This window comes from Anopheles cruzii, chromosome 3, assembly GCF_943734635.1.
Source record: "Anopheles cruzii chromosome 3, idAnoCruzAS_RS32_06, whole genome shotgun sequence".
NCBI classification, from domain to species: Eukaryota; Metazoa; Arthropoda; class Insecta; order Diptera; family Culicidae; genus Anopheles; species Anopheles cruzii.
The window spans coordinates 41,874,056-41,885,661 of NC_069145.1; the positions used below are offsets into that span (position 1 = coordinate 41,874,056).

At 48.3% G+C, this 11,606-nt stretch overlaps 1 protein-coding gene across 1 annotated transcript; it reads left to right on the forward strand.

Moving 5' to 3' along the window:
* The first annotated feature begins 447 nt into the window (after nucleotides 1–447).
* On the forward strand, nucleotides 448–2,901 carry LOC128271884 (arrestin domain-containing protein 3-like). The gene is made up of 4 exons (XM_053009560.1): nucleotides 448–1,033; nucleotides 1,108–1,287; nucleotides 1,585–1,770; nucleotides 1,935–2,901. Exons 1-4 carry the CDS (start codon nucleotides 578–580, stop codon nucleotides 2,109–2,111), a joined length of 999 nt encoding a protein of 332 aa, XP_052865520.1. The 5' UTR covers nucleotides 448–577; the 3' UTR covers nucleotides 2,112–2,901.
* The last annotated feature ends 8,705 nt before the right edge of the window (nucleotides 2,902–11,606 follow it).

The following is an 11,606-nucleotide window of genomic DNA, read 5'->3' on the forward strand; positions in this document are numbered from 1 at the left end:
CTGTTTCTTGCATTGCAAAACTTCCTGAGTGATAAGAAAATGGAATTATGTTCGATTACTTGATTGAATCGATTACTAGAGTTCTTCCCCACGGACCAAGAATTCTATAAGAGAGGCTACATTTAGAATGGCAACAAATTATGCAAAAAATGGTGCATTTTGACCCAAATCGGACCATCGGAAACACCTGAAACAACGTTTTGAATTTCACGCTTTTGAATTTCTTTTTCCGCAACCTAATATTACTTACACAGATCCAACAGATTCATATTGCCTAAAATTACTGATGTTCATTAACTCGGACGGAGCTTTTAGCTTCTCCGCCATGGTAAATGGCGTTGTACGAAAGTGGTTCTCAGAACGCCCACCGTCCAAGTTCCAACGGCGGGCACCAGAATGGACAGCACCAGCAGCTGGTTTCAGTGTTGATTTGGATTTATCCGCGGAACGTTATTGAAGTACGTGTCGGTGATTGACAGTGTCGGCCAAGGGACGACGTGTCCATTCGGATTCGTTTGCTGATGAGGGAAATTGTTTCAAACAAGGCACAACCGTGGACACTGGGTCCTGCGTCGATATGTCGAAAAAGTTGACCAAATTTCAAATCATTCTCGACCGTGGCACCTTGCTCTATTTGCCCGGGCAGGTGTTGTCCGGCCGGGTGTTGCTCGAAACACAGGGCAACACGGCCGTGCTGGGGCTGCACTTTCACGTGCTCGGCGAGTGCACCGTGCATGTGCCGAAAGGGCGCCGTGATCGCCCGTACGACAAGGAGAATTACATCGACTTCCGCATGAAGCTCCTCGATGATTTCGACAACAAGCCAATCCTGCTGTCGCCCGGCATCCACTGTTTCCCGTTCAAGCTCGGGCTGCCGGTGTCGCTGCCTTCCACCTTTCTCGGCCGGCACGGCTGGGTACAGTACTACTGCAAGACGAGCCTGCAGGAAACGTCCGGCATCACGCACAAGAACCAACAGGTGTTTATAGTGCTGAATCCCATCGACTTGAACCTAGAGGTGCCCATCATGAGCGTAAGTGTGCGAGGTCGTCGGCGTACAAAACACACACACGAACCGCTAATTCTGGCCGCGTCTGACTGTTCCAGAGTCCGATGGAGGTGAACGTCGATCATCGCGTAGGCGTCGGCTACATCGGTGGAACCGTCCGCTGTAACGTGGGCTTGGACAAGCGGGCGTACGTTCCGGGCGAGAGCATTCTGCTTACCGGCGAGGTGTCCAACCGGAGCAACGTGACCGTGAAGCTGCTCAAGTATGCGCTCATCGAGGTGAGGTTACTGCCCACGTTGCGTCGCGTATTGTTGCTGGCTCGAGCCCCCTAGAGCCGCGACCGAACCGTAACTCTTGCAAAGACCGGCCCCAATCGGGATTGGAATGAAAAGTAATTACGTTGGACAAGCCGAAAGGCGGGCGTAAAAACGTAGGGATGAAGCTTGATTAAACGGAGCATAATTGGATAGAGATTGTGGCGCTTGTGCGGGACCGGTGTTTGAACGGATTTATGGCACACCAACTCCATTATCTTGCGCTTATTGATGTAAATTTCTCGCTCCGGTCGGTTGCAGACGGTGCGATACTTCGTCCACGGCAAGTCGGTACACCAGGAACGCCGGGAGCTGGACGCTATCGTGCGTGATAAAATCAAGTCCGGCGGACGGGATGTACTGCAGAACGGACACCTCACCGTGCCGCCGCTCCCACCGACCAACCTGCTCGGCTGCCATCTGATCAAAGTGCAGTACAGCGTCTGTGTAAGTTTGTGCTCCTCTGGCCATTGCGTAGGTGTCAATGGCGCATCGCACCGTCCCATCCCGGAGCGCTTTGCACGCGTTCGGTTCACAAATGAACGCTCCGCTTTGGGGCCGTTCCCGGTTAACCGTAATATTTAATTTGATTTTCCCATCCCCGGTTGCAGGTGCTAATAGAACCGAACCTCATGGAGCGCCAGGAAGCCATTCGGATTCCCATCACGCTCGGAACGTACCCGTTCCGGCGGGACGACGAAAACCTACAGGAATGGGTTGATAACTATGTGCAATACCCGGCAGCGCTGCCCGTGTCCCATGGCACACCGTTCGAGGTGCTACACTAGAAGACGAACCGTCAGGATGCTCTTGATGCCGCTCTAGGCGAACCGTCAAACCAGATAGAAAAAAACACAAACAATTGCCCCACTGAACCCTTCGCTGATTGGACAGTCCGTTGCCTTTGCGGGACGTTGATAGCCGTGAACAAAATTAAATGATCTGATTATGCGAAGTTCCAAATAATGCATCAATCAGGATTCTCTCTAATGTTGCTTCCTAACCTGTGTAGCATTAACTAAGTAGTAGTTAATGCTAACTTAATTGTATAGTAAATGCTGAAAATAATAATGATAGCATGTAATCCGTGCTACTATAATTTTTCCTGTTGATTTGTAAATGGAATGTAATCTGTTTTGATATGTACAGGGTCATCCATTACGCGTACCAAACTTGTGCCTTGCCAAAGTGCCAAACTTTTAGTGGAATGTCAGCCATTTAAGATAATGAATCGCTTAACAACAGAACAACGTGTTCAAATGATTAAAACTTATTACAAGAGTGGGGATGCAAATAAGCTAATTTTTCCGAACAAAATTTGCCGACAAGCCTGCAGCTTTTGAGCTTTTGGAAAATAACATTAGCCAAGTTGTGGCCGAGGTATCACCCGAAATGTGCTGAAATAGTAATTGAAAAAGTTGTCTTATCAGAATCGACTGTCTCCATAGATCCCGAGGCGGCCATTTGAACGATGTTTTGTTTCACGCATAGTGATAACGTACAAACTTTTTGATAAAAATTAATTAAAAACCTAATTTTTCATGAGTGTTGTTTGGAGACTACGAAATGGATACCTTGCCCACCACGCAGACAAAAAGGTACCAAAACGTTAGGCAATCTGATCCACGAAGTTTGTTGCTTTTTTAACCGACCTGTTACTAACAGAAAAAATAAACTCACTACAAATGTTTACGAACCGTGCCATAAACTATTGTTGCATCTTCTAATGTCGAAGATACTGAGCACGAGTGCAAAGTAACGGCGCACGATAGGGTTCCACTTTCCAGTAAGCCACAGTTCTGTCATCTGTTTGCCAACTCCGGCATCCGCATCCTTTCTGTTCCAATTTCCCTGGGGAACGAGTGTCGTGGCTTAGGGTGCATTTGGCTGTCAATGTTGATTGTGCGAAATGCTGCGTGGTTCGAAAGGGCGGAACTACGTATCCGTAGTCTGTGATCTCTTTCCATTACACGGTGCTGGGGTGGGCTTTGCTGTATGGCACCGGTTTGGTGGTCTGAGACACTCCATCGCTCTGTTTGAACAGTCAATCCTTTGCCACCTGGGCGAAGTTGGTTTGGATCAGGTTGCAATTTGGCAGTACAGCTTGTAACTACCACGCTAACGAGGTCGGTTCTATCAGGTCTTTTTTTGCTTCCGGCGATCAAGGGGACAAGAAGGAAGAAATAAATTATTTCATTTGTAAGACGCAAACACTGCGTCCAACTGCTACTGGACTTCAAACCCCCACAAAAGGGCTCAAACAAATGGACTGTTATCCTTTGAAATGGAATATAGCTCACATCCGCCCGTTGGCGTTGGTAGTCGGTAACGCTCGTCGTTGTCACGCAGCTAGCCATGGGTTCGGTTCCCGAGAAGTCCCTCAACAACCACCAGCCAGCTCAGGCGGTCCTAATTGCCGGATAAGAAGAATCACTTATCACCGCCTATGTGCCATAGACCGAGAAGCAGAATCCTTTGAAGTGAGATGTTATCTAGTTGAAACATAACGTTAGCTTGGGTTTACCTGATCATCGATGTAAGTAAAAATGAGCACAGCTTATGGCGGCTCTCTCTCTTCCGCTCGATTATGTTTTGATTGATTGTGGGAATTATTTACACTGCTCCGTGCCCCGTATCGTACAAATCCCTCGCGGTGCGCGGGGGTACTAAATAACCGTACGAATGCCCAACACCGGTGGCCGTCTCGCAGGACGTTTCTTTTTCTGACAGCTGTGATTCACTACGAACTAACGCGTCGCGCAATGTGTCCCGGGGAGGCCAAAGGCTAGTATTTCATTTTTTCGCGCTCACTTTGGTTCGTTCGTTCGTTCGTTGGAAGATCCAAATCACAGCAATCCGAAGGCGGAAGGTACCAGCCACCAGTCGCCTCCATCGCGCGGTGCAAACGCGCGTCCCGCGGGAGCTCACGCGCAGTGAGTGTCCGCGTCGCGGGGCCGTGTTCATCCGGAAGCTTTCCGAAGGCAGCGCTCCGATGCTCGGTTTCGGGAACGTGGCCCAACCTGTGGCCCGCTTCGGGTCCGGCTGAGCCTTCGTCGGTCAGTTGTGTTCGAGACATCCGCTGGTTCGGTAGCCGACAGTTCGCCCCGTCAACGCCAATCCGAGTGTGCGGTGTGTTGGCCGTTGGCCTGTTTACATGCTGCTGCTGCTGCTGCAGGTCAGGAGCATGTCGGGCGTGCGCGCGCGTGTGTGTGTGTGAAATTCCAAAAATTGCGCCACCAAACCGGGAGCAGTTCCGTTCCGTGTTTCGCATAGCCGAATTGGTAAGCGACCGGAACGGAATGGAACGGAACGGGGGCGAATGAGTTCACGGGCAATCGAGTGCAGTGTCCCGCACCAAGGAAATTGGATTGCCTGGCGGGGCGGAGCGTGGCGGGCGGATTAAATATGTGATGCACCACCATTGCGCGAGTTGGGTACGCGAATGCATCGCGTCGTCGAACACACACAAACACACAGGGAGCAGGAAATGGACCATCAGATCGCACCACCCAAGTGGGTGGTGCGCTCTGACGGAAGCGTGCCCCGAAGCGCCCAGCGATCACGACCGCGGCCTCGTCCTCGGCGCCATTGTCGGCGCCTGAAATGAATGCGTTCGGCGGGGTGCATCCGTAAGGATCTCACCAGCAGCAGCACACGACCACCACACCACGGTGTGCGTGGTGGTGGTGGTCGTTCGTCTTACAGCAAGCCATCGGGCATCAGGAAGCGTCGCTTGCAGTTAGGTGGTGCATCCGATGGGGCGATGGGTCCCAGGACCCGCCAGGACCAAGCGCCCGGAAAACCCGAAAGTCGAGCGACAGTAATGGCGCCGACTGTCTCTCTCTCTCTCTCTCTCTCTCTCTGTTCGCGTCGTGGTTGTTGCTGTTGATTGTATCGCTCGTGTGTTGCTCGCTGTGATGGTGTGTGCTGTCGGGTCGGGTGGGTTTCGGTGGTCATCGTCCTGGCGGTGCCTCACCGCCGAAGCAGTGCAGTGCGCGGTGTTGGCCAAAGGCGGTTTAAATAATAGATTGAATTTTACTCCAAACGTGATCCGCGTGCATCGGTGGGCTCGGCGGGGCTGCGTGTCCTGCTGCCCTTTCCGACGCCGCTGTCTCGTCCTGGGTCCAGTCCGGCTTTTGAGCGGATATTGCCAGCGGTGCTCGTTACGCGCGGCGGATGCTACGGAGCAATAAAACGGGCGCCATAGTTCCTCGCAGTGAAAGCGCGCGCGCGCTCGTGCCTGTGTGTGTGTGTGTGCGTGCAGTACGGTGGGTCGTGGGATAAAAATGTGCACTCGGAATGTGCAACACTTTCCGCTGCCACGGGATGGGTTTCATAGGGATCGGGGCTCGTATCGGCGCTTTTGTCGTCGGCGTTGATTCCCGTACTGAAACCGTTCTATCTACGCGTTTAGTGTGCCGCTCCGGAAGTTGCCGAAAGGATGTGGAAATTCTACACAGTTCACCGGAAAGTGTGCGTGTGAGAGAGGCGTAAAGCAGTTTTACAACCTAAAAAAAAGGAAAACAAAAAACAAAATAATAAATACATTGAAACGCGGTTCCCGGGCTGCGATGGAGCGCCATGGAATTTGGGCTGCACTCGTGTAAAGAACAAAGGGTAAGTTGGAACAGATATTCTCTCTCTCTCTCTCGCGGTCTCTCTCTCTCTCTCTATCTAAGTTTGCAATATGATGGATGGATTACAAACATTTTCCAACGGGAGCGTCATTATTTGTTTTTACTAGCCCCCTTTGAATTTAGGCACGTTTCAGGCTAGAATTGGATAAATCCAATAACTATCAGGAGCTGGGCTGCAGCCAGGTTCATGAAAGTGGGTCCCACTTTTTATGAGTTCTGTGAATTTTATGAGGATTCAGGCGACTAACAAGTGTCGCATGATTTATCCGGAAATGGAACGTGACCAGTTTATCCGGACGAACTAACAGACAAACAATACAATACCGATCACAAACACATAGCATCGGAACAGTACACGTTAGTACCGCTCGAATCGATTGATAGGTCGTTACATGTTAGAACTAGGATCTTCTAGTTAGAAGGACTACCTCTTTTTCTGCTTCTTTCCTTAATACTTTCGATTTTACTGCATGCCCTGATGTTAAGCTCCACACAAAGAAGCTGCCGGGACCAAACTCAACAATGCCACAGAGCACAGCTAGCAGGAACTTTCCGACAAACTGGCCGGTAAATATAATAGGTGGTTGCCGAGAGACTTTAGATTGGAATGCAAAGTTTTTTTCCGCAGCATTAGGTCAAGAATTATCAGCATCCCCACAGCTGGCCTTCGAGTGGAAACAAAAACAAAATTGAAATAAAATACAAGAAGTCTTTTTGCAGCGCAGACAAATTAAAATGAACCAAAGCTTTAGTTAGTTTTTTTTCACTCACAAAAAAGTAAGCGTAAAGACAGCCAAAAGGCTTTTCGTGGTTTAAATCTTATTTTCGATCCTTTTGAGTCATAGGGTTTTCTCGAATTAGAGTTAGAATTTTCCTCAATTTTATCGAAAATCAATTGTTCCATTTCCGTACACAAAAAAATCATAACACAAACAAGAGAGTTGATCCAAATAGAGGAGTTTCAACAAAACAGGACTTAGAAAATAACGTTACGAAAGTTTATTGACCTTGCGGTCGCTTGCGGATCCGAACATCGTGTTACAGCGCCTACTGTCTCCGGCAATTTTTGAACCATTTGAAGGCATGTTATTATAATTTGCGGGTCCTCGACGGGCTCCAGTGCCGGAAATAAGAAGCGGGCAGTTTGATCCGACACCGCATATTTTCGGCCGCCAGTGTAAATCCGGAGCCTAATGCTACAAGGATGCAGAGAGAATGTGTAGGGTAGAGAGATATCAAAAATCGTAATTTTGAAGCTCTCCCCCGGGGGTGGCGCGGCCGTTTGTTTGTCAGCCGCCCTGTGAACCGCGATGCGTTTCATCCCGGAAGCTTGCGCCCGGCCCTGGACACCGGCCGGCGTGCCGGCTAATGTTACGGTTTACCACCTTAATGGACCGGGCGAGGCTGGGGCGAGCCGTTTGCAACCCTCGGGGTGGGTCGGCATCGCACGGCTCCAATCATTATGGCAACCTTTTTACGCTCACCCGACAGGCAAGTCCTCCTCCCGGGCAAGTGTCATATTTCATGTCGAAAGGAGATAAACCCAAGAACCCTTGGTTCTGCGGCAGATGGGGCCGACGATCGGTGGGGCAGAAAATAGCAAATTAATCGCTAATAGCCCTTACCCGCTGACCGGCCGCGACCGGGCTGACCCTACGGCGTCCAACGGTGTCCCTAGAGCGCGATGGCGATGTTTATCATCACCTGACAGTAAGTGGTGCTTTTATAGCACTGGTGCCTTCATCCGTGGTGAAGAGGAAAAACTCCAAATGGTATAATCTTCGCATTACGAGGATGTAAAGACGATTAAATGGTAAACTTTGGAACAGCACTTCCGCACCGAAGCACCGGGGATTCGGTTGCCGGTTTCATCGAAGCCTATTGACCGTAATGTGGTCGATAATTAAATGTACGCCCGGGTCATCAATTTATTGGTGATTAAAAAGTTGTTGATAGTGTTACAATCGTTTCATTATTGGCGGGGTATCAATGAACACCAACGGGCCAATAAGCGCCACGAAAGTCTGGCTGCAGACCCATTTGGATCGGGCTGAATGGTTGATTGGATTAATTAAAGAAAAACAAAACGAAGCTACGATGAAAACTGTTGCACGGTTCCATCCAGGAGCTACAGGTCCACAAACTAGGACCGTGACATCCTAGCCAACAACGGCACCGAGTTGGGATAATCAGTTCACAAACACATCAATCGCAAACCGTAACATTTCAGTTAATTTAAAGTTTCGCGCACAGCGGTGACCACCGGCCCTTATCAACTCATTAACTCTGTGTCGCTCCTGATAACTTTATTTGAAGTCTCCTCTAGCCCGCTTCCGGACCGGAGCTATTCGACCGCACCAGCAAACAGTCAAATCGAAACGGGCCACGGTGTGAAGTCCATTAGCGGCGCAGCATAAATCCCCCCGGGCCAAAGTTTGTTCAGTCCATCTGCATAAACAGCTCAGACGAACGGTGCCGACGCCGCTTCTTGGAGTATTGTGAAACCAACGACAAAGTTTCCTACGGTTCATCAATATAGAACCGCGGGATGCTCACGGACGGAACGAAATCTTCTGCCGTGGGCATGGCGATGACAGAACAGAACCGGGTAAATTATCTTACTTTATTGCCTCGAAAGCCTGTCAGAAAGCCAAACTGCTCAATAAAATCGCCCCACAACGGCGATGATTTATTAGGCTGGCCGGCCGACCGGCAAGCGTTTTTACTTCGTGACAGTAATTGGCGGTAATGAGCGATTAGGAAGTAAACAGATTCATCGAACTCTAAAATGCCTTTCAAGTGGCTCCATTTGGCGTTAGAACTGTAGCCATCACAATAAAATATTACGACTTTAAATTGATTCATGCGGTTTTACCGTAAATAGCATTACTAAATGTCACAATTGTTCTTATTAAATATGTAATTGATAGCTACTATCATTACCCATCTAGCGTAGTACAGTTTTTTTGGTCAAAGTGTGGACAACACCTTAAGCACCAGAAAACATCGAGTTTTGTTCCTGGTAAACTGTTTTTGCGAGGAGTATTTTTTCATTACTTCATTATGAAGCAAACTGCTACCGAAAGTCATCATATTTTAATGGATGTCGATGGTGGACTTTTTCTTGCTGATAGACCATGTCAGATGTGGTTTGCGCGGTTTAAAAGTTGTGATTTTGGTTTGCAAGACCAAAAGCGACCTGGACAACCAAAAAAGTTTGATGATGAAGAATTGGCATTGTAATTCTTGTACCGAATCGTCACTGACGATGAAAAGTAGATTTTTAACGAGAATCCTAAATGTAGAATGGCCAGAGTACAACCTGGTGAGCCTCGTCCATCGCAACCAAAGTGAAAAAATCACTGTGCAAAGGTTATTCTGTGGGATACATATGAAAGGTGTGGTGTACTTTAAACATTTAAATCTTAATGAACTTATTGATGGATAACGCTATTGACAACAATTAATGCGTTTGAAACAAGCTTTGGTCTTAAAACGACGAGAATGGGATAAAAGACATAATTAACTGACGTTTCATCATGACAACGTCCGACTCTTACATCTCAAAACCGATCAAAACCTGTCTCGAAATTATCGGATGGAACCCGCCGTATTCACCAGATATTGCTTCTTATGATGAGGAGTTCTAAAGATGAGGAATACACGTATGCGAAAAAGTAATAGCTAACGACGGACAGTACTTTCATTAAGGTAGTCATATATTTTTGTTGTTGTAGTTAGGCCACAATTGTCCAATAATCATTGCATAATTCAATTACAAGTCCTAATAGAAGACAAGACATAGAGACGGCACTATGTGTTCCGATATATCCTGATATATCTGTTTTCTATTCTTCGAGGTGGCGGTTTTCTTTTCTTCGGTGGTCTTCTTCATCTTTTGCTGCCGCGAACCTGAACCGGATGTTAACTAATGATGCGGGCGTTTCTAATCGATTGATTTCAGGGTTCACAGTAAAGTAGCCACCAATGCATCGGCTCGATAATGGTTTTTTGACAGGAAATGTGCTGCAACACCGGGATCGTGTTGATTGCGCCGCTAACGAACCTCCGGCAACCAGATCTTAGTGCACCGACCATTCAGAGTGAGTGTTTCCCACGGGGCAGAGTCACTCGAGTCGCGTTGCAATCGTTCCGTGACCGCAAACGCAAATAACAAACATCAAAGGCGCGTTAACGAAATCTTTGACGTCCCCCAAGTTTTTCCGCCTGTTCATCGTGGTTGTCCATCGCCTGGCCCAGGCTTGGCATCTGGCGGGGGCACTGTTTCCAAGGGAGTGCAATAAGTACCGGGATGTCGGACACACTATTGCCAACAGAGACAAACAAGCGCGCGCCCAGAGTTGAAGAGGACAGCTCGTGCTGCAGCATGTTGGACAACATAATCCTTTACCGTAATGAGATTCCCTTCACTCTGCTGCTGTTGAGCAATTCTATGTGTCCCATTAATCCCTTTAACCCATTTAATTGGCGTACGTTAGAGAAGTATAACGTGTGTTTCTGTGAGGAACTAGAAGAAGGCCGAAAGGCTAAGCCGGTGCAAAAACTCGAGCCAGCTGTGATGGAGGTATGACGTGCCTGGGAGTCCGTGCCTGTATCCTGGAAATCTTGCACGCTCGAGAATGCAACAGCCACTACACGCTAGTAGTGCAGCAGGGATGAAGAGGATTTTGCGTTTTGTTCCGGACTCTTGCCGAAGTTGTTCTTCGGAGCATTCTTGTCAATTTGTTCGGGTTCTTGCCTGATCGTTCTGAACAGTCTAACTCAATCAGTGTCCGTAGTCAAAAAATGTCGGAAGATTGTAAGTAAGACCGCTGGCAAGACGCCTTCAGGGTGTTTCTCCGACCACTACGTCAAACTATCATCCTGAATGAACATGGCTTTCTGCCTTAACCATCCACGGTAACTGTGTTGACTGGGTCCATCTCTAGAATGCAAGAACGTCATGACGATTTTGAATCGTGAGCTGCATTCTCGCTCGACATTTTATTCGCGAAATTTTCCCAACTTGGTGCCCAACTTTTACACTTGCTTCGTATGAATCGTTCCCTTTTTTGCTGACAAGTTCCTCGCGGGAGAGCAACCATGGTACTCTAATATTCACAGCCGCTTTTAATGACGACGTTTCTTGAGACGCTGGTTATACGCGGGAAGCCGTCCAATTATGTTCTGCTTAAGCCTACCAGCTGTTCGTTCTACTATTTATAATTGCTGCGAAACGAGCGCTCTGTAGACACGATAAATGTAACATTATTAGCTTCAGTCGCACTCGAGCGTTTGTGACAACCTCGTACACACAGTAATAATGCGCATCTACCGTATTCGCGACGTCGGGACTTCGAGCACTAGGACTTCTATTTCTACCGACAAAAGAGTTAAGCACTAAAGTGCTGTGAAAAGTGCTCTTCTCCGCCATAATAGTAATACTCCAACACAACTCGGCAACGGAAAGAAAACCGCTCTATCACGGTACGGCTTCTCACAGCCGTTTACACTTCTCCGACAACAAATTTTCCAACCACCATCCACACAACGCTCACAAATGTTTCACTGTTCAGTTTGAATGCATGCAAACTGCCAAGCTCATTAGTTAATGCTAACAATTGCAACGGATGTGCGTTGCAAGGG

Coding starts and splice junctions, on each gene's coding strand:
- LOC128271884 (XM_053009560.1), top strand. CDS start 578: ATGTCGAAAAAGTTGACCAAATTTCAAATCATTCTCGACCGTGGCACC. Junction 1,034..1,107: donor TAGAGGTGCCCATCATGAGC/GTAAGTGTGCGA, acceptor TGACTGTTCCAG/AGTCCGATGGAGGTGAACGT. Junction 1,771..1,934: donor AAGTGCAGTACAGCGTCTGT/GTAAGTTTGTGC, acceptor CCCCGGTTGCAG/GTGCTAATAGAACCGAACCT.